At 45.8% G+C, this 23,775-nt stretch overlaps 1 protein-coding gene across 1 annotated transcript in view; it reads right to left on the reverse strand.

Moving 5' to 3' along the window:
- Window positions 1-228: 228 nt before the first annotated feature.
- Window positions 229-23,775, reverse strand: part of Zc3h12d (zinc finger CCCH-type containing 12D) — a 33,326-nt gene continuing 9,779 nt past the window's right edge. Inside the window, exons 3-6 of the mRNA XM_032894998.1 lie at window positions 16,094-16,233; window positions 6,020-6,254; window positions 2,694-2,800; window positions 229-1,769 (exon numbers count right to left, since the gene is read on the reverse strand). Of these exons, the coding sequence (XP_032750889.1) occupies window positions 964-1,769; window positions 2,694-2,800; window positions 6,020-6,254; window positions 16,094-16,233 (1,288 nt within the window). The 3' untranslated portion in view covers window positions 229-963. The remainder of the gene's footprint in view (window positions 1,770-2,693; window positions 2,801-6,019; window positions 6,255-16,093; window positions 16,234-23,775) is intronic.

The following is a 23,775-nucleotide window of genomic DNA, read 5'->3' on the forward strand; positions in this document are numbered from 1 at the left end:
AAAGTTGCAATAAACCTCTACCAGAATCCAACTCTATGCTGACCAACCTGGATTGTTGTTGACTGCTGATTTGTTGTTGTTGTTGTTGTTGTTCTTTTTAAGGGGGCGGTGGGTAGATTGAAATCCTATCTCTATAAGGTGCAATTTAGATTTTGTAGAATCACACAAAGAAAGGCTGATTAAAAAAAAAAAAAAAAAAAAGCCAGGCTGTCTTGAGCAAGGTTGTGTGCGTGTGCGTGTGCGTGTGTGTTGTGATGTTTCAGTAATATGGTATGTATGTACAAAAAGAATAAAAACCCAGTGAGGAGACCCGTAGGATCAAGTTCCCCTGGGACAACCCCACAGTAAAATTTACACAGGCTGAGTTTCCCCTATGAGTGAGATTAGCAATAGTGACTTGAAAACTCCAGACAGCAATACTTCCTTCCTTCCTGTGTCACCTGAATACGTGTTAAACATCATTTGACACCACAAAAGTCAAGACTGATTTACCAGCCTTTTTCAATCTTTCAACTACAACGACATGTTAAGTTCTCCTGGGTTTCTAGAATTCTAAACACACACACACACACACACACACACACACACACACACACACACACACACACACACACACCAAGAGTTTATGTCAAACTCAGGTCAATCACCTTGGCTAGCGGTGATGACCAGCTGAAACATTTTTGGATGCTAGTTAGAACCGGATTCAGATGTGCTCTGGACAAAGCCTTCCAAATACATCAGAAATCATCCTGCTCACGAAGCAGACCCTGGCTTCAGAGAGCATCCCCAAGATCCCCACGGGTATCCACCACTGAGGATTGAGAAAGCTCCCACCGACCACCTTTAAAAAATGTCGTTCAACTGCAGGGACACATCCAAATTAACAAGCATCTTGTATCCCACCTACCCAAGCAGAGAGTCAAGCCTGGGCCACCACCCATTGCAGTGTTATGAACCTGTCCCCTAAGGATCCCCCAACGGAGCACCAGTCTTTTGGGATCTCTGCAGGAGGGTGCGCAGGGCCATGTCTGAGAGCACAGGATCCGAGGCCATAACAGGGTCCTCTCGGTCAGATGGGAAGGCGCTGCAGAGCGAAGCGTGAGTTCCCCCACTGTTGATGGTGGATTGTGCTGACCCCGAAGGTCTTCCAAAGGTGTTCTCGCTCCAAGCCGACTCAGCCCAAGCCGAGTGACTCAAATAACCATAGGAGCTGGGCAGGAAGGCCCACGGGTCTTCCGGCGGTCTGTGCTGGGGAGGCAGGTCACTGTGCGTGCCCCTGGAACAGTGTCCGTCCGACGGCTGGGATTGTGGGCAGATTGGGGACCTGAGATCGCCCGGAGAGAGCAGGCTGTTCGGAGTCCGGAGGCACCGCAGACCCGGCGACCCTGGGGTGGCAACGCTGCCCGCGCGAAGGGATGGCGGGGCCCAGGACGTGGGACCACTCGTGGGCATCCGGTCCGGCCCACGCGACAGGGACACGACGCCACTGGCCGCGGTGTCGCTGAAGGTCAGCCGAGCGAAGCTCCGGTTCAGGGCTGCCAGGGCTGCGGGCTGCGGGGCCGGCGGGAGGTTGTGCGCGCCGGGCTCTGGGGGAAGCGGCCGGGCTGCTCCGGGACGGCTCCGGGAGCTCGGTGGCCGCGACTCCCCGGCGCCACCACCCGGCCAAGCCCGCGTCTTGGCACGGAGTTCGTCTGCCACCGGCAGCTGCCCTTGGTGCGGTCTCTCGGGGTGGTAGAATCTGCACTTGACCCCGTAGGTGCATTTCTTGCCTAGAAGAGGCAGGGCGGGAAGAGCACGGGATGAGACCCTGGTGAGCAGAGGCTATGAAGCCTAGCCTATGCTCTTCCCCAGGCCTCTGACTCTCCTGCTTTCCACCCGATGAAAGACTCAGGTCTGGAAGGTGACCGGGGGGGTGGGGGGTGGCAAGTGTTCTGAGATGAATGGAAGATACAGTGCTCGGAGTTCTGTAACCCACAAGGTCAGCCGAGTAAGTAACCTATCAGGAACTTCCTTTGAGCAGAGTCTGGGGCCAAGCTGGGTCTAGTCACCTTTAGCCTCCACCTCCTCAGGGGTCCTGACCTTGAGAATAGAGCCAGTTGTAGGGGTACCAGTGGTGCAAGATCTAGCATTGCCTCTGTTTCCACTAATAGCCACATTCCCCCTGCCCCAGCACTAACAATTCTGACAGAGGTGGCCATCTAAACCCAATCACTTCAACCCGGCATTCTGGGCCAGCTCGAAAAGATAATAACGTTAAATCTCATAAGAAACGATTTTGAATGTCACTCGTGTCTTAATGAACGTCCATCCGTAAGGACAAAAGGCAGGAGCACTAAATATCTTAGCAAGGCAGGTAGGGAAAGAGCTATTAGGCTTGGATGAAACCCTTAACTCCGAATGGCCAGTACGGGCCCACTCTGTCAGGGTGGGTGGGAGCAGACCAAGCAAACAGTGGGGCAGGTTAAGAACATACTGTACCAAGGACGCAGTACAGGATCTAAAACAAGAGCTGGGGGAGGCAGGGTCCGTATCCCCCCGAGTGTGGCTCTACACCCAACCATCATGGGCGTTCGTTCATCCCTAGAACATCCTTGCTGGCAAATATGCTGCTACGTTTCTCCCCAGCATCAGGTAGCTGGTCGAGGGCGGAGTTGCCAGTTTTAAGGCAGAGCCCACAAAACCTGGGTACCCACCATAGGGACAGTGCTGCCAGGATGGCTCTGGGGGCCTTGGCTTCTTGCTTAGGAAATTGCTTAGTGTTGGTCCTCGGCGGCCGAGGGGGTCATCAGGAGGCATGAACCTGAAAAATAACCATAGAGGGGCCGCTTCAAGAGTGACTGGGACTTTACCGCCAATACCCAGATGGAGGCTTGGGAGAAGAGGCCTGAGTCACCCAAGAGAATAAATACCCAGATGGCATGACCACGCACCCAAGAAGGTACATGTACTGCAACCAATGTCCCTTCACGTCAGCCCCTCCTAACGTGGTGGCTTTTCCCAAAAGCTTGAGAAAGTCCACGGAGTTAACAGACAGCTCCTAGGTGACTTGGGAACTGAGGAAGCCCCTTGGAGTCTTAGGGGCTTGGTGATGTCGGCTGGATGAAAATAACCTTGAAGACAGGCCCTTCAGTATACCTGTTGGTGGAAAGATGTATCCATTGTGGGCGGCACCATTCCCTAGAACTAGAATCCTAGACTGTATAAAAAAAAGGAGACAAGGTGAACTGGGGCTGCATTTATCACTTGTTGACTGCAGCTGCCTCAGCTTCTGACTGCTGTGACTGTCTCTGGATGTGATGAGCTGTAATCCAGAACCAAGAGTCAAAATACACCCTTAAGTTGTTTTTGGGAGGGTGTTTTATCAAAGCAACAGACCAAGAAACCAAGACAGGCTCCTTCCACCCCCTCCCCTTACACCATGCCTCCCATCTCTGGCATCTGTAGATGCAGGGTCAGTAGTAACAGTCTACCACACCAGCAGGTAAGCAGATGAGGCAATAGCCCCACGCTTTGCAAACTCTGGGTGTGGTTGTCTTGACTCTGCTGCACACATGGTCCTCTGATGCCAGCCTGTCTCCTGCCTCCTCCCCCTCCCCTTCCCTGGCACAGAGCCTCAACAAAGAAGGGACTGTGTTTTCCAAATGCTCAGGGCACAGAGCAGAAAATAGCATGGCTCAAAAGCTGGGCACTAGTCACTTAGACCCGTAATCCCACTATTGTGAAAGCTGAGGGCAGGAGGATTGCAAGTTCAGGGCAGCCTGAGTAACTCAGTGAGACCCTAGCTCAAACTAACATTTAAAAAGGATGGGGGTGGGGTTGGGGTTGGGGGGGTAACCAATGTGCTTCCATTAGAGTGTTTACCAAATATACACAAAGCCCTGGGTTCGGTGCCACAGAAACAAAATGCCTCTAGGGGGAAAAAGTAAAGACAAACAAAGCCCCTCCCATTTGCTGAGATCCTGCACTGCCAATCAATCCCTTTGTTCCCAGGAGCTCCTTCCAACCCATAAGGAAGTTCCAGAGGAGGTGGAAGGGATGGGGAGAAGGTCGTCTTTGACAGTCACCATCTCCCAAAAGCTGAGTGAGTCCTGCCCTGCAGAGAGCTGATCTCTGACCCAGTGCAGACTCCAGGGTTCAGCTCCACCCACACAGCTGGCTTCTTTGTGGAGTTGGGATCTGATCAAGAATCTGAGGAGCCGCCCACTGCAGTTATTAAAAGTTCTCAGAGGATTACCCCTCTCTCTCAGGAGCAAGAGCTGCCAAGAGTACCAAGAGGGCCCAGTGGACATGCCCAGGGCACTGAGGCGGGCGCCCTCACTCACAGGATGTCAGTCCCTGCCTTCTGACCTCCCACCCTCTTAGCAGAGAGCTAGGCATTAGAAGGACTTGGCCAGGACCCCTGGCTGTCACCAAGTTAGAGGCAGCCATGGCCCATGAGCCCTCAGTGAGGATTTCTGGAATCTCACTTCCTGACTTGTCAGATTCATTTAGACTGAAGCTGGACAGAGAAAGCCTCTAGCTTGTGAATCTGGACATGACAGTGGGGGTTACCTCAGTGCAGCTGCTGAAGCATCTGTCCTGGCGTTCAGGGGGGCATCGATTCCCAAGTGCAGGAGCAGGGAAGGGAGCGTGTCCACACCTGTCCCCAAGAATAACTGTTGCCCCTTATAGGATACAGTTCTCTCTAGGGTTCACTCTTCTTCAGCAGAGCGGGATCTCTTAGGAAAACTCTGCATAGGGTCCAAAGCCTTAGCTCTTTCCATTGAACTACACCACCTTCCCTACTTTGGGGTCAAGCACTGTTCTCTTATGCTTAAGTGGACTGAATACCATTTGGAGGGCCTCTTTCTCTCTCCTCTCAACCCCTCTTTGCCTGGCCCATAGTAGTTGTTCATTCTTTCCTACATCCATTCAACCCTGTATCACTAGCTACTATGTTTCTACTATGTTTCTACTATGTACCAAGCCCACTGAACAGGCATTCTGTGTCATTATAGCGTCAAAGACCTTGTCTCAAACCACGTGCCAGGAGGCTGGTCAGAGATCGCAGAGTAAGAGTCAATTGGTTTTTGCCTGGAACAGAAATCTAAGGGCTGGGGTTGAAGCCCAGTTGGTAGAATGTTTGCCTCGGGTGTACAAAGCCCTGGGTTAGTTTGATCCTTAGCATGGCATAGACTGGACACAGTGGCCAGCGTGATACTTAAAGGGTAGAGGCAAGAAGACCAGAAGCCCAAGGTAATCCTACACTACATAAATTTGCGGCCAGCCTGGGATAGGAAAGAATGACTCGATCGGTATTTTTTTTTAAAGATTCGTTTGTATTATTTTTAATTGTGTGTAACTATGTATGTCTGCATATGTGAGTACTGTTGCCATTGGTAGCCAAAGGTATTGGATCCCCCTGGAGCTGGAGTTACAGAGGGAGGTGAACTGACTGGTCTGGGTGCTAAGAACTGAACTCCAGTCCTCTGGAAGAGCAGCAAAGTGGGCTTCACCACTGAGTCATGTTCCCAGCCTCAGTCAGGGTTTTTAAACTTGAAAGGAGATACGATATAGTCGAAATCCCTCCTCCATTTTAACTTTTTTAATTTTAATTTTTACTTTTTAGATTTATTTTTATTTTATGTATAGGAGTGTTTTGTGCCGCACCACCCACTCGTGTGTGTGTGTGTGTGTGTGTGTGTGTGTGTGTGTGTGTGTACCATATGTATGTCTTGTACCTATGGAAGCCAGAAGAAGGCATCAGATCCCCTAGAATGACAGTTACAGATGGCTGTAAGCTACCATGTCAGTGCTGAGAACCAAACCTGGGTTCTCTGCAAGAGCGACAAGTGCCCTTAACCACTGAACCATCTGGCCGGGCCCACTCTGCATGATGACTGACTTAAGGCTCTTACCCAAACGGAAGATGAAGTGGTGCCTCCGGGAGAAAGAGATGCGAAAGAGATGCGAGAGACAGAGCTGACCCCCGGCCTGAAGAAGCCTGGTTAGGGCACGCGGGCTTCTGCCCTTTCCTCACCTGTCATTTACAAAGGAGAACATGAGTAGCCGCTGCTCAATGAACCATTTCCACTCCGGGTTCTCATTCTGCAGGTCCCGGTAGTTGTCATTGGAGACAATGACGCCATCCTTCTCATAGGCCAGCTTCACGATGTAGCGATCGTCGTAGCAGACCACTCGCTTGCCGTTCACCTTGCGGGATGGGGTGTACACCAGCACAGCCTGTCGCTCCAGTTCCTCCAGCACGTGCTGTTCTGAGGCCACGGGGTGGGGGGAGACAAGGCTCCATGGAAGGACCTGCCTCCCGGCCCAGGAACCCACCCTGAGCCATCCGCCTCCATCCCTGCGCCAGCCCATCAGAGCTGGACAACTTCTAAGGGACTTACTTCTAGACTGGCTTTAACGTCACGCTTTTTGCCCCTCTGTGTCTTTGAATGCTGGGATTATCATGCTTGCCCCCAAGGCTGGCTTACTATTTAATGCCTACCGTCCTGGTATCGGGAAGTAAAAGCAAAAGGAACAGGACCCAGGTTTCCCGGAGACCTTGCCTCAAACAACACAAAAGTGCAGTACGCCTAAAGTACTCGCAATAAAAAGCGCCATGGGGTCCGAGAATGGGGTGCGTCCTGCCTGGAAAGTCTCTGCTGCCCATCCGGGTCCAAAGCCTCTCTTCCCCTGAGATAACCTGCTATAAAACGTAATATTGACGGCTCCCTTCACTTTTATTTTCACAGATACACATGTGAGGACCATTTTCAGTGCGGTCTGGCCTTGGACTTCGCCCAATGAATAGTCCCTACCCATACTTAGATAATGGTTTCTCTGTTCACTTACCCTATGGTGACGTGGTCTGCCGTGCTCACCTGTTCGCTACTTTCAGCCAATGAGTCTCTGGCGTGGATATTCAAGGAACCACCCGGGGCAGATCTCTAAAATCTTTTCTGGCCCGCTAGGCATAATGTGATCGCTTACAAGGTTTTATTTAGCATTTATTTCTGGCTATTCTTGATATCGAACATCTTTGCCTATTTTTACGGCCCAGTTGCAGGTTTTCTTATACTAAAAGGCTTATTTATGAAATAGGTCATCTTTCTGTGGGTTCCTATTCCTGACTCATTAATTTGGAGTGAAATGCAAGGCGTAGGGCTGGGGAGGTGACTAAGTTGGCAGGGTGCCTCCAAGTCATGCAGGAAGCTTGGGGTTTAATCCCTCACTGCGTAAACCGAGCCGTGGTGGAGTGTGCCCATAATGCCAGCACTTGGCACCAGGAAGCAGAAACGTAAGGGTCAGAGTTCAGGACGGCCACAGCCTAGACTCTTCTTTCCCTCACGCTTTCTCGTTTCCACTCGTCTGCTTTTGGCATCTGGCTGTGAGACAAAGCTTTTATCTCAACGTGGCCAATTTCATTCATTTTTTTTCCCCCTGCCAAGTATGTTAGCACACACAGCCCTTGGGAGACTGAGGCATGAGAGTCACCACTGCTTTGGCTATAAAGCGAGTTCTAGGTCAGCTACGGCTGTGTAGCAAAACTCTGTCATAAATAAATAAATTTTAGCCTTTCTTGCTCTGAGGTTTTCTTCCTTAAAGTTTGTGGATTCCTTTGTGAGTCTTTAATGTTCCTAGGAAATCTTGGTTTAAAAGGCACATTTGTTTGTTTGTTTGTTGTTTGCTTGTGTATGCACATGTGTGACCTATAGAGGTCAGAGGACTCTTTCCTTCTACCCTGTGGGTTCCAGGGATCCAAGGACATGAATCCTACAGAAGCAATAGTACAAAAATACAAAAGCAATAGAAGTGGTACAAAAGAGATCCACATTCACACTGGAAGTGGCTAGGAGATGGTCGCCAACCTTTAGATGTTGACAGACTTTAGGAAGACAGAAAGCAGAGACAACGATACAGTGTTGACAGAGCCACAGCCCAGCCTATGCCCATCATTATCTCTAGGGAAAAGAGGAAAACACTGCTAGCAAGGAGAACGGCATCCCTGTGCTATTCTCTAAGAATAAAGCACTCCTTGTCCTGCCACTGGAGTGTGTCCAGGGGCCTTGCTTCCTCTCTGTTTCAGGAAGGAGATTTGGGAAGGAAAACTGTCAGTGAACGCCCTAGGTCAACCCTGCTTCTGGGAAGAAGGCTCGTTCTAGGAAAGAAGCCCAGGGCGTACTTGCACAGGTCCGTATCTGATCAAGCTGGATTGGTGAGAGGGATCAGTGGGTAAAGCTGCTTGCAGCTAAGCCCGACAACTCACCTGAGAGGAGAGAATTGACTGCTGCAAGCTGTTCTCCAACCTCTGCTTGTATGTGTGCACACAAGCATACAGATGCACACACACACATGCACACACATGTGCATACACAAGCAAACAAACAAATGTGCCTTTTAAACCAAGATTTCCTAGGGACATTAAAGACTCACAAAGAAATCAACAACTTTAAGGAAGAAAACCTAAGAGCAAGAAAGACTCAAATGAGCAAAGAGAACAACAAATCAGGAAAAAAAAATGAGTAAGGAAAATTAAATAGAAATCAAGAGAACTCTTTTAAAAGTCCATATTAACATAGAAATATTCAAGAAGACACATGATCCATGTGAATATTGGCTTATTTAAAAACAAACAAATAGGGCTGGAGAGATGGCTCAGTGGTTAAGAGCACGGACTGCTCTTCCAGAGGTCCTGAGTTCAAATCCCAGCAACCACATGGTGGCTCACAACCATCTGTAATGAGATCTGATGTCCTCTTCTGGTGTGTCTGAAGACAGCTACAGTGTACTCACATACATTAAATAAATAAATTTAAAAAAAACAATAAAAACAAACAAATAAATAGAAGGTGACGATTGGTGACCACGAACAGAATTTAAAATAAACTAAAGGTCTGGAGAGATGGCTCAGTGGATTGGTGCTTATCTGTCATACATGAGACCTGGGTTGAACCCCCAGTAGAACATAAACCAAGTCTGATGTTGCACATTTGTAATGCCAGCACTGTGGAGGTCGACACAGGAGGATCAGAAGTCCAAGGTCGTTGTCAGCTACATATGGAGTTTGAGGCTAGCCTGGACTATACGAGACATTGTCACACACACACTGAGGGGGAGGAGTACCTCTGGCTAAAGTCAGAAAGGAAAAGCCAAGCAAATTTTCCAAAATAACCAATAGGTAGCCACCAGGCCTGTTGTTGACTTGACTGAAGTGCTACCGTAAAGGTTTAGCACTTGATCTCTTATGTAAGCAAGCACAGTGAGAAAACAACAAGGGCTGGGAGTATAGCAAGGGAGAACGCTGGCTTAGCATGTGAATTTATTTTTATCATTATTATTAGTAGTAGTAGTAGCAGTAGTAGTAGTGTAGTAGTAGTAGTAGTAGTAGTAGTAGTAGTAGTAGTAGTACAATTACTTTTGTTGTTAATAACAACAGAAAGTCTGTTTATTTAAATCATAGTGCCCTACTAGTTATAGCTTAGAATATCAACCAACTTTAAGACTTAAAGTGGGGCTGAGGACCTTTCATTTCTGTCTCTCTAGACTTACTCTTAGGAGCCTCGCTTCCCACCCTACCTCCATCCCCTGGAGAACTCTACCTCTTGGTGCAGACCCAGGGCCCCCTTAGGTCTTTCCCAGTGACCCTCTCAGCATTCCTGTCCAGCTTTCTCTTTGTGTCAGCTGTCAGGGCACAGAAATTTTTTCTACCAGAGACCCCCAGTGCCATACTGGACTGGAATACAGGTGGCAGTTTTGATTATCCTTCCTGTCCTCCTCGGCAGTCTCTTCAGACTTACTATTGGTTTTGTAGCAGCCTGACTGCAGGAGCCCCTCCTCACACCACATCTTCACTCCTAGGAACTCCACCTTCCCAACCGCCCCGGCTCTGACTTTTCAGTGGAGACTCTAAGTCAGGAGGGCCTGGACAGACGCACGACACATTTTGAGAGAACACAAATGGAAGCCAAAACAACTACACCCAGCAAAATTATCAGTCATTATTGACTAAGGAAAAAAACATTTCATTATTAGAAAGCAAGGTTAAGCAATTTCTATCTACCAATCAAGCTCTATAGAAGGCACTAGAAAGAAAACTTCCATCAAAGAGAACGTTAACTACACCCAGGAAGATAAAAAGAACAAATAATCCCTAAAGAGTTAATAAAAGAGGGAAGGAACACATCCATAACAAAACAACAAAATAATATGAATTAATAAACACTCCTCATTGATAAGTCTCAATACTAATGGTCTCAATACATCAATACAAACAGGTGGGATTAGAAAAAGCAGGATCCATATTTCTGCTGTATCCAAGAAATACTCCTCGCCATCAAGGATAGAGATTACCTTGGGGTGAAAGGAAGGGAAATTTTATTCTAAGCAAACAGATCCAAGAACCAAACAGATACAGCCATTTTAACACTGAACAGCTGACAAAATAGACTTCAAATCAAAAGAAACACACACACACACACACACACACACACACACACACGTACATACATACCAAGAAGATATTGCAATTCTAAATATTTATGCACCAAACACAGGGGCTCCCAAGTTTATGAGAGAAACACAGCTACAGCTACAATCACAGATTGACCTTCACACAATAATAGTGGGTGACTTCAACACCCCGCACTTCACAACAGACAGGTCATCTAGATGAAAACTAAACAGTTAAATAACATCATAAATTATGTGGATCTTGAGGATATCTACAGAGCATTTCACCCAAACACTAGAGAGTATATTTTATTGGCTCTCATGGAACATTCTACAAATTTGACCATATATTTGGACACACAGCAAGTCCCATCCACAAAGACAATACAAAGAATAATGAAATAGAGAAAAGTTTCTTTGAGAAAAATCAGCAAGACTGACAAACCCTTAGTTGGTCCATCCTAAGTCAAAGGCACACACACACACACACACACACACACACACACACACACACACCAAATTAATAAAATTGGAGATGAGAATGGAGAAATGACTACAATCCCTATAGAAATTCAGAGAATCATAAGACGGACTCTTAAAAATATATACTTACTCCACCAAACTGAAAAACCTAAAAGAAATGGATGAATTCCTTGATATACATGGCCTATCAACGTTAAATAAAGATTTAATAAGCAGTTTAAATGTACCCATAATCCCTAGGGAAATAGAAACACTATTTAATAAAAGTCTCCCAACTAAGAAAAGCCCAGGGCTAGACCTTCAAAGAATAATTAACACTAGTACTCCTCAAAGTATTCTGTAAAATAGAAACAGATGAAACTTTGCCTAATAGTTTTTATGAGGTCTCTGTTCCCCAGAATACCAAAACCACCACACAAAGATCCAGTGAAAAGTGAAAATTGTGAACATAAATGCAAAATTTCTCAATAAAATACAGGCAAGCCAAATACAAAAACACATCAAAAAGATTCTCCACCATGATCGAGTTGGCTTCATCTGAGAGGTGTAAGAGTGGTTCCATCTACAGAAACCAATAAACACAATTCACCGCCTAAAAAGACTGAAACATAACCACATGATTATCTCATTAGATGCAGAAAAGGCCTTTGACAAAAATCTAACATCTCTTCACCATAAAAGTCTTGAGAAACCAGGGATATGAGGGGGATACCTCAACACGATAATTACAATGTAATGCACGCAAGCCCACGGTCACCATCAACCTACACAAAGAGGAACTCAAAGCATTTCCAGTAAAATCAGGAACAAGACAAGGTTGTCCACTTTCTCCCTGCTTATTCAAGATAGTCCTTGCAGTCTTAGCTAGAGCGATAAGACAACTGAGGGAGTTCAAAGGGAATGAGGGTGGGAAAGGAGGAAGTTAAAGTGTCTTTATCTGCAGATAATACGATCGTTTACATAAATGACACAAAAAAAGTTCCACTAGGAAACTTCTACCGCTCATAAACACCTTCAGCAAAGTGGTGGGTTACAAAATTAACACACAAAAATCATTAGTCTTCCTATATACAAATGACAGACAAATAAAGAAACCAGAGAAACAATACCTTTTATAATAGCCTCAAAAAAAAAAAATCTTGAGGTGACTCTAACCAAACAAGTAAAAGACTTGTATAATAAAAACTTTAAGACATTTAAGAAAAATATTAAAGACACCAGAAAATAGAAGGCTCTCCCATGTTCATGAGTCAATGGGGTTAATATCATAAAAATGACCATCCTGCCAAAAGCAATCTACAGATTAAATACAATCCCCATCAAAATCTCAAGACAGTTATTCACAGAAATTGGATGGACAATTTCAGAAACACACACACACACACACACACACACACTAGCTAAAACAATCCTGAATAATAATAATAATAATAATAATAATAATAATAATAATAATAATAACTGCTAGAGCTGTCACCATCCCCAATCTCAAATTGTACTACAGAGCTACAGTAATGAAAACAACAGCGATACCATGGTGGGGATGAAGAAATAACTCAGTGGTTTCTCTTCCAAGAGGACCTGGGTTCCACTCCCAGCAACCACAAAACAGCTCACAACTGTCTGTAACTACTCCTCCAGAGGATTTGACACCCTCCAACAGATAGACAGACAGACAGACAGTCAGACAGTCAGACAGACATATAGGCAAAACAACAATGTACATAAACTAAAAATAGATTATTTTTTAAAAAATCCACTATGGTGTTGGCAGAAAAACAGACACATTGGTCAATGGAATTGAATTGAAGACCCAGGTAAATACGGACACCTATGGACACCTGATTCTTGACAAAGAAGCCAGAAATACACACACACACACACAAAAGACATCATCTTCAACTAACCGGATGGGGGCATGTAGAAGAATCCAAATATATTCGTACGTATCACCCTGCACAAAACCCAACTCAAAATGAATCAAGGGCTTTCACTCAAGGCCAGATACCCAGAATCTTACAGAAGAAAACGTGAGAAACAACCTTGACCTCACTGGCACAGGAAAAGGCTTTCTGTACAGAGCACCAATAGCACAGGTAAATCAACAATTAATAAGTGGGGCCTCATGAAACCGAGAAGCTTCTGCACCACGAAGGATGCTTTCGTTTTGGACAAAGCAGCAGGCTACAGAACAGAAATGATCTCTACTAATTACATATCCAGTAGAGGGCTAGTATCTAAAATACATAAAGAACTAAAAAATCTGAACATCAGGCAAAACAACCCGACTTTTAAAATGGGCACAGACCTAAACAGAGGGTAATTCTCAACAGATGAAACATATATGGTTGAGCAACATGCGAAGAAACGTTCGACATTCTTAGTCATAAGAAAAAAAATGCAAATAAAACTACTTTGAGATTTCACTTTATACTTATCAAGAATAGACAAGATCAGTAAAACGAGTGCTCCTGCTGGTGAGGGGATGGGTTAAGAACACTCGTCCACTGCTGGTGAGAGCACAACCTTGTACAGCCCCTGTGGAAATCAGTGTGGCAGTTCTTCAGGAATAGAACGACCTCAAGAACCTGCTATCCCACTCTTGAGCATGTACCCAAAGGACCTCACATCCTACTGCAGAGACGTCTGCTCATCCGTGCTCCCTGCTGCTCTGTTTACGATAGACAGAAACTGGAAACAGCCTGGGTGCCCATCAAGTGATGGATGGATAGAGAAAATACAGTGCATCTAACAGTAAAATGCTATTCAGCTGTTAACAAAAATGAAGTTATGACATCCACAGGTGAATGAGTGGAGGTAGAAAAAACATCACCCTCAGAGAGGCAACCTAGACCCTGAAAGATAAATATTTTATGTTTTCTTCTGTATGTGGATGTTAGACTTTAAACTGTCAATACGTGTGCTAGAATCTGAGTAACCACTGAGGTTAGGTATCCAGTAAGCGACTAGCAAGGAGGAGATCTACCAAGGAAGAGGAAATGGAATGTGTTGTTATGGAGATACGGAAAGAAAACCATTTCCCATCTGGGAAATGGGAGAGAAGAATAAGAAAGGGAACACAGAGAGAAACAGCTAAGGCCATTTGAAAGACCATATAAACCTACTCCTGCTGGAGAAACCCTTAACACATACACATACATGAGCGGGATCTAAATGGAGCCACTAAACAGTAGAAGAGACAAGGCCCCAAGTAGACATCCTATGCCACTAAGAAAAACATCCAGGGCCGGGAATGGGTTATATTGTATGGCACCGTCAACCAAAGGGCCTCATGGCCACCCTCAGACATCGCAGGTTCTTGCTAAGGCTAATGGTTACTCTCCACATCTTGATGGCAAATCTCCATTGCTGAAGACTGTTCACATCGTCAAAGATGAGAAGTCGAGTTGGTACCTGACTAGTAGCGTCTTCTCTACTAGCTATAGACACTGGAAGGTACTCTTAACAACAGCCAGCTACAAACCTCACAACCTACGACGTGCAAAATATATGGGTTCAACACACGATGGTTTGAGAAGTAACAAACCACTTTCTGATTGGATTTCGTGCCCATGCTGCCAGACACTGCTAAAGTGGGCAAGAGCCTGCAATTAGATAGGTCATGTGCCATATTTTACTGTTATTCTGCTAAAGGAACACAACAGTTAAAAGACTCCTGAAGACATACTGCTACACTTACGGATCAGTCCCTCACTCAGTTTATCCAGGAGAATCTTCTTGTAATAGATGGAAACTAGCCCAGGGCCCCTCGCCTGAACAATGTGCAGAATATTAGAAACTTTGTAGCACTCAGTCCTAAATAGGACGTCTTTATCAGACTCCTCCCCTCCAGGTTCAGGGCCCCATGCAGAAGGGGCAGAACGATTCTAAGAGGGAAACCATGTTTTCCAGACTCAAGAGGACTGACCCACATATGAACTCGCAGAGACTGGGGCAGCACACACAAGACCTTCACAGGTTCAAGCCAGATACCATCCCAGCACTGAATGGGAGAACTGGATACAAGGACACCCCCACCCCCAATCACGAAGTTATCTACAAACAAGAGCTGCTGGTAAAGAGACTATCAGTTTTCTCCAATGGAGTCTCACTGAATATATCAATGACCCCTCAGGACAAGCCCTACACCCAGGAGTGGTTGACTAGTGACAAAATAAACTCAATGGTAGTTTTTGTGTACATTTTGTTTAATTTTGCTTTGTTTGGGCATTTTTTTGTCTTGTTAGTATTTTTGCTCAGTTTTGATTTTCATTTTCTGTTTTTGTTGAGGATTTTTTTATTTTTGTTTGTTTTTGCTATTTTGAAAGAAAGAAGGGATCTGAAGTTGGGTAGGTTGGGAGGTATAGACAATCTAGGATGATACTGGGGAGGGGAAAACATTATCAAAGTATATTTCATGTAAAAAAGTTTTCAGTAAGTAAAAATGGCTCACGGGCTGTCCTCACAGAGAACCAGAATTAGTTTCAAGTACCCACTTTGAGCAGCTCACAATCATTTGTAACTCCAGCTTAAGTAATTCAACAGCCTTTCAGGCTTCTAAGGCACCCACACTTGGTGTGCATGTGCACACACACACACACACACACACACACACACACACCACACACATAGACACACACAGGCACACACACATAATATACATATATTATGCATAAGTAAAATATATAAGAAAAATGTGTTTAATAGAATGCTGACCTAGCATTGCACAAAGCCCCCAGTTTGATCACAAGCGACGAAAAACAAAAACACTAAAAATTAAATTTCCATTTTTCTTCACACAAAGAGGTTGGAGAGGTATCTGGCAAATACCAAGTATACCCCGACAAAATGTCTTCTTCAGATCCTACCTACTGGGTACGAAGTGTAAACCCAATCTTCAGAGAGCTAAATGTTGTAAGACACAATTATTTTATAGTACAAACGCATTCCCAATAAATGATAAGAGTGATGTGCTTGTCTATAAGCGGGCAAGTAAACGTTAGAGAATATTTATCTATTTAGTGAGTATTTTTGTCCTTTTGACATTGAGGAAGTGCTGTGAGCAAGTGCTCAGTCAGGGCTCTCATAGGCCCTTCAGTATGGGAGAAAGGCCCTATACCAGTAATGGGCAGTTGACCACCATCTTGAGGGACACTACCACAGACAATGGGTGGCATACCTCTGATAGGAGTATCAGACCTTGATGGCTCTTTCCTCCAAGATGGGACAAAAACCTTGATGTAGGTGTGTCCTCTGTCCCTGAACCAGTCCACGGCCAGACGAATTCCCCGGCAAGAGAAGGCTTCTTTATTTCCATGACTACAATGGAAGACAGAGAAATCTGAGGAGACACAAAAAGACCCTGGAAGTATCCCGAGTCACAGCCTCAAAACTAAGAGGGAACTGGGCAAAAGCGAATTTTAAACACAGTCCATTCTTCTCCCCGACCATAGCCACTAACTAAACCCAGGCAGCTTTCAATAAAGACGCAGAGTGCTCAGGCTACGGGGGATGGGAGGTAGGGGGTAGTGGGACAGTATTCCAAGGGACAATTGACCTGTCAACTCTTTAGCTGAACGTATAAGAGTCAACACTGAAGGGGGAAAACAAAAAGAGTCAACACGAAATAGACAAGACTTGGCGTCTGTAGAATTGCCCTCCCTTTGAGAGGTGATTATTCTGACTCTGTCAGGGCTCCAAAGTCCAAGCGAGGAAGCCAGTGCTCCCCAAATCCCACAAAATACACCAATGTTGCAGAAAAGGAAGGGCTCTTTGAGACCATGCTGCACCTTGTCAGCCTCTTAAAAACATCTCCCTAGCCAGGCATCGTGGCACTTATCTTTAATCTCAGCACTTAGGAAGCAGAGGAAAGTGGATCTCTGTGAGTTCTGGGCCAGCCTGGTCTACATACTGAGTTCCAGGCCAGCCAGGGATACATAGTGAGAACATGACTTAAGAAAAAAAATCATCTTCTGTGGCACATGCCTTTAATCCTAGTACCTTGGAGGTAGAAGCAGGAAGAACAAACGTCTATGGCTATCATTGGCTACACATTGAAGCTAGCTTGGGCTACATAAGACCTTGCTATGGAAGAAAGGGCTGGGGGATTGTCCTCCTTCATCTTAGAGGGCTGAGGGGTAAACATGGGTTTTAACTTTGAAGTAACTATAAGAATATGGGGGTGGGGGGTGGGGACACTTGTGTGCAGTTCACAAAGATTAGCTGGTCCATAGAGGACAGTGAGCCAGGTGTGAGCATGAGATAAGAGCTGTAGACGTCGTCAAACAAGTGTCACTGGTTAGGTCTGAGCTGCCATTGCTGAATAAACAAGAATTGAAAGTGAATTTGGGGAGGGGGGCTGGAGAGATGGCTCAGCGGTTAAGAGCACTGACTGCTCTTCCAGAGGTCTTGAGTTCAAATCCCAGCAATCACATGGTGGCTCACAACCATTTATAATGGAATCTGATGCCCTCTTCTGGTGTGTCTGAAGACAGCTACAGTGTACTTATATATAATAAATTAAAAAGATCTTTTAAAAAATGTAGAGGAGGAGGAGAAGGAGAAGAAGAAGAAGAAGAGGGAGGAGGAAGAGGAGGAGGAGGAGGAGGAGGAGAAGGTGGTGAATTGGGGGACAACTAGAAGGTACCAGAACTCAGTTTCTGGATGGGGAAGAAACAAAGATAATGTCTGTGTTCCTCATTGTCACAATGAGATGTGAAAGTGACTGGCAAAACATTTCAGGTACTTCCAGGTTTCCCGTATAAATGCACAATGGACCTTGACCTGACAGAGAAATTCTGGGAAGGTCTCTGATTGGTGGGGAGGAACATTCACAAGTTTGGCTTTCAATATAGAGTGATTTAGATCACTAAGTAGACATGGTAGGTAAACACCAAGAGGTCAGAGGAGAAATCTGAGTAGTAAAGGTTGTAGATCACCCTTGTTTAAGCAACAGTTGAAACCGCAGTATGGACATAAAGAATCTCTCCAAGGGACAAGAGGAAAAACATCCAGGTGTACTGGGGTCCCAGCTGACATTGAGATACTGAGGTGGGATGCAGCAAGGCTGATGACCTCTGGCCATTAACTCTCTTTGTTTTGGAGGCCAGAAGCCATGGCTTTTGGCAGTTGACTCCTGGGATAGCAGCAGGGGATTAAGAAGAGAAACATAGTTTCTTGGGCTCTTTAACTTAACTCTTCATGAGCCAGAGAGAAAGAAAAAAGAGAAAGAGAAAGTCATGCACACACACACACACACAGACACACAGACACACACACACACACACACACTCTCTCTCACACACACACAGACATACACATTCTCTCTCTGTCTCTCTCTCTCTCTCTCTCTCTCTCTCTCTCTCTCTCTCTCTCTCTCTCACACACACACACACACACACACACACACTCAGACAGACCCAACCACCTGTTTCATCGACAAGTGCACATCATACTTAATACATACATATGTAGACACAAACATATACACATAATACATATTGTGTATATCTGTATATGTACACACACATTTGGTGGATGGAACAGAGCCCCAACGACCCCACTTTTTATTTTTCTCTCAGTCTTTGTATATCTTCTTAGACAAAAGTTTTTCATGAAATTACCTCACAGATAAAATTTTACACAAAAGGGAGTTGCAGAAGGATGACCATAGCAAATTCAAAGCAGTGATTCATTCTGTAAGCTCATTATAAGTTCAAAGCAACAGTTTCACACGGCCTTGCTTTATCATAGTGCACACCTGTGGCCTCATCCTTGGATCGGACCTAGAACGAATGTTTTCCCTTGATCACACATCTGCCCCAAGCCTATTTCTCTTCTTAATGCAATTAATAAAAGCTCATGGTGTTCCTTATTATGCAACGTTTACTTACTATTCTGTGAGGCAGGGACACATTCTAGTCTTGATTCTAACTTTATTACATACATCTTTCTTGCAAAACAACTAAAACCATCTCCTTAAACGTTCTTCCTAACATTTTTTGAATCAAATCAGGAATTCTATAAAGCCATTAATTCATCTAACTGGCATTATCATGTAAAAGTACATCTTCCTATTGCTCTGCAGGAAATTTGCCAATAGAGTGAGTGGGCAGATGCACGGGAATCATTAGGTTATGTAATGGTGTCAGAAAAGACATATCAGCAGTGAGCAGCAATCCTGGGATGAAATCTCTGGGGTCCATGTCTCTGAAAGCCCTACCCATTGTAGCCATGCAAAACAGTGAGCTGCCTCCAGAAAACTCACTTGCTTGCCATAACCCTTCCAAGTGCCCTCCGGGGGACTGGTGAAACCTAAGGGCTTCACTTAGAGTTGGTCAGTTCAGGTCATTGGTGTTTGGCTGAAGACAGAGACAAGTGGTTGGGACTGGGACGGTGTGACCGGGAATCAACAGGATGATTGACTGAGCCATGGACTTCTAGGTTTGACCATTTTCTGCTCCCTACTTCTCCACCTCTGTTTTCCCTCCAGCTGTTCACTCAGCCATGTGCCTCCCCAGATGCTGTCACTGGGTCTTCACAGAATTCACTCCTCTTCCTTCTTCCCTGCTTCTTTGCTGAAGTCTTGCTTCCTCGGGAAAGCATCCCCTCACTTCTTAGACTCCATCACACAAGCACTCCCTAGAACTTGAGAACATCATCCACCCCATCCAGACACAGTGATGTACACTTGTAATCAGCACCCAGGAGGCATAGGCAGCATAATTGCCTGGAGTTGCAAAACCTTGTCAAAATAGAAAACAAAACAAACAGCAACAACAACAACAACAATAGCAACAACACACACTGCATGCTCCCAGAGGGTTCTACCAAGGTCCCAAGGCCTAACTAGCTTGGTCCCTGATTATTGGTAAAGGCTTACTAAAACCCTGCTGGGTAGATTCATAATGGAGAAGATACCAACCTCATAACCAGAAGAAAGAGGGACATCACAGGAAAAAGGAAGGGTTGCCTGGAGAGACCCTGATACAGCCCTATTCTGGGGACCAAAAACATAGCAACGTGCCCACAAGTCCCAGGGGAAGTACAAATGACATAGAGACCAGAGGCATCGGATCCATCTAGAGCGAGCTGTGAGCTGCCTGAGGTGGGAACTGAACTGGTGTCCTCTATCTAGAAGAGTAGCAAACACTCTGAACTGCTGAGCTGTCCCCTCCAGCATGAGACAATTCTTAGAAGGTTGTCTAGAAGCAGCTAGCTCACATCCCGTTGAAGACCACACTGAGTTTCCCTAACTGCCCTCTCTTGTGTGACTGCCGCTGCTCTTTTCCCGGGACTGTGGGACAGACACAGGTTAACAGAGTAAGAAGGGATATCTAGGGAAGCAACTAATCTGTAGAACCACAAGCCAGACTCCCAGCGGATATCTCTGGGGATTTCTTCAGCTTGGTAGCCTAGCAGTAAAGATCCTGAGTTGCCCGCCCTCCCGGGCTGGCTCTTCTTTCCTCAGCCACAGATGCTAACTAACAGTAGGGAGAAGATACCAGCCAGTGCACGCTGGGAAAGAAGGAGGACGCCACCGTTAGTCCCTTCCACCCACCCACACTGGCTGAAAGAAGAAAGGACATAGATGAGGAGGTCGTTCTCCGGGTTCTTCCTGACCCCTCCTCCTGATTATCCCTGGGAGGAGCATGTCCCAACTCTCCCCAAAGCAGGCTGCCTGGTTTGAAAGCGGTCCACAGTGGAGCTGGAAACAACTCCCCAAACCTCTTACAAGCCTGCTAGTCTTTAGAAAGCTAGAGATGGAACAACAGGTCCCTGCTGGAAGAGAGTATTTTAAGCCATCATGGATCCCCCACAAAAGCCAAACGACACTCCTATAAGAAGACTTAGAAACTCTTTTTCTAAAAAGCACTGGACCTCACTTGGACCCACAGTGATCAGCAAGGTCTCCAGGGAAGCACAGGCCACACGTGGAATTGGAGACCCTGCCCTCAGGAGTGTTGTTTAATAAACATCAGACAGGCTCCTTTGATGATGACGGTGATCAAAAGACGTAACAACCTCTCAGGATAACCACGGCAGTCTGGAGCTGAAACAGAGGACCACATTTCGGACAAGACCGCCCGATTCTGCATGCCTCTTCCCCCTCGCTCCAATTCTCATGTCAATACTCTGAATTTAGGATCCCTGGGTCCCTTTATCTGTCTCTCTTTTTGGTGCACATTCTCCGATTCCTTGTTTTTTTAAATAAGGACGTTGGGACAGGTGCCAGGGCTTAGCTATTGGAGCAGCCAAAGCCCCAGCTTTTGACCTAAAATTCTTGTTACAATTCCAGTTGACCGGGACACCCTGTGGCAGAGCACCATGAGAGACCCAAGACCTCCTGTGCCAGCTATCACAGGTGGAGTCTCCGGTGGTCATTAAGAAAGGAGTCAGGGCAGGAATGGAAGCACAGAACCTGAGTCATGCAGAAGGCTTGACCAGGAGGGAACACCATATAGGTATAGTCAAGTGTCAGGTCAGCCCCTCCCCTTCACAAAACTGAGGAAAGATCTGTCCACTAAGGAAAATGAATACTGTGAAGGACAAACACCCCCTCCTCCATATTTGCTCCCTCAGGCACACACAGCTCCTGAACGCAGCCATCCAGCCCCACTCAGATCTCAAATACAATGGTCACTACCACAGTCACTATGAAAGAAATGTTTACTTGCTCTGTCTCCTGGGACTGTCCGTGAATCTGTCTTAATCGCTCTAAAGCCATGTAGTATTTGCATGTGTTTGTTGAACTGGTGGACACGGACTTAAAGACAGATGGGAACAGCAACTCTCTTTGCAACCTGAAACACACTAGTCAATGATCCGTGTAGAAGTGTGATAGTCGAGACGCTTGAAATGTTGGCAGCAGTAAAAATATAATAGGTTCAAAAACATCTGACGATTAAAAAGAAATAAGAAAGGGCTTGGAGAGATGGTTCAGTGGTTAAGAGCACTGACTGCTCTTCCAGAGGTCCTGAGTTCAAATCCCAGCAACCACATGGTGGCTCTCAACCATCTGTTAATGGGATTTGATGCCCTCTTCTGGTTTGTCTAAAGACAGCTACAGTATACTTATATATGATAAATAAATCTAAAAGAAAGAAAGAAAGAGAGAGAAAGAAAGGAAGAGAGGAAGGGAGAGAGAGAGAGAGAGGGAGAGAGAGAGAGAGAGAGAGAGAGAGAGAGCTTTCTTTCCCTGACCTTTTGATGGGTATGTTTGGGCAGAGATAAAAGGAGGGAAACTGAGTCCCGGTAGAATTCCAGTCAGAAGATAACAGTCACCCTTGATCCCTTTGCTGGAGAAATGTGTCCACCTGGGCATTTGTCCCTGTCTTTGCACCAACTTACAAACTCCTACTTTAAGATAGTGCTAGGGCTAAAACACCCATCAGAGGTGCTCCCGTAATCCTAGTATTTAGGACATTACAAAACAGAATGGTAAGCCTGAGGCTAGTCTTGTCTAATGTTGAGTTTAGGAGTAACCTAGACTATAAAGAAAGATCTTTTCTCAAAAGGTTCCAAGCACAGGGCCTCAGGACATAGCTCAGTTGAAACCATGCTTGCCTGGCATGCACAAGGCCCTGGGTTTGTTCCTGGCATCAGATAAGTCAGCCATGGTGGTGCATGCCTGTAATCTCAGCCCTCAGGAAGCAGAGGCAGGAAAATCGGGAGGTAAATATCAGCTTTGTCAGCATTGGAAGTTTGGGGACCAGCCTGATCTACATAAGACCCTGTCTTAAAACAAAAACAAAAAAAAGGAACAGCGGTGGGGAAAAAAAAAAAAAAAAAAGAAGAGAAAAGGGACACCTGTGGCTTTGCGATCTCTTTTTAGGGGGATGGGGAGGGTAGGGTGGTGGAAAGCTCATTTTAATGACTGTGGAGAGTCCTGTTTACCTGTCATGCAGCTCAGTTTGTCATTAAATTACTCCCTTGAGGAAATGACTTTCACCCCATTTTACCCTTATGGAAACTAAAGCAAAGAAAGGTGCCCAGCTCTCTGACTTGGTGGTAACACTGCAAGTCTGCCACTACAAAGTCTTTCTTCCTTTCCCCTAAGTCTTTGGGGCCCAGACAGTAAAGTCTTGGACACTGAGAATCTTCCCACTTGAAAGAGCCTCCATGGAGAGATTAGCAGACACTGGGAAGCAGCTGCAGTGAGGCCATGGGAAAGGAAGTGAGGGCCCAGAGCATTTGAATATTGGGAGGAGAGAAAAGGGAAGTGGTTGGTGTCCAAAACAGATTCTGCCCGCATGACAACGGTGTCTGCAGCAGCCAGTTAGAGCACTGCCATTTTCACAAACTAGACGATATAATTACACACGAGGGCATCCTGACTAGTGTACAAGAATCCCCTGTACAAGTCAGGGGCTCACAAGACCGCCCATGGAATACACAAGCTCATGGTCATGGGATGGGATGAACAAAGTTGTCTCAGGCCTCTGAGATGGAGAGGCTATTTACACACACACACACACACACACACACACACACACACACACACACACACACACCAGTTTCTTATTGGAGGCTCAAACCGGTGGTGTTTTGAATCTGCCCAGTAGGAGGTCTAACCCGATTTGGATCCGTGGAAGGAAGAAGGATTATAGGAGCTGTCCTGGCTGCCCTGTTCTTAATGAGGCAGAAATGGGTGTGGATTTGAGTAAGAGCCGAAGACCCCAGCCCAGAAGCTAACCATCACCCGACATCACACATAGTGGCTAACATCTATAATCCCAGTACTCAGAAGGCCAAAGCAGGAGTATGACGTGCAGGGCCAGTGTAGACTACATACCAAGACTGTCTTAAAACCAAAGAACCAGCCTGGTGTGGAGGCCACTTTGGAAAAGGGGTGGGTGGGGT

This window comes from Rattus rattus, chromosome 2, assembly GCF_011064425.1.
Source record: "Rattus rattus isolate New Zealand chromosome 2, Rrattus_CSIRO_v1, whole genome shotgun sequence".
Taxonomy (NCBI): Eukaryota; Metazoa; Chordata; class Mammalia; order Rodentia; family Muridae; genus Rattus; species Rattus rattus.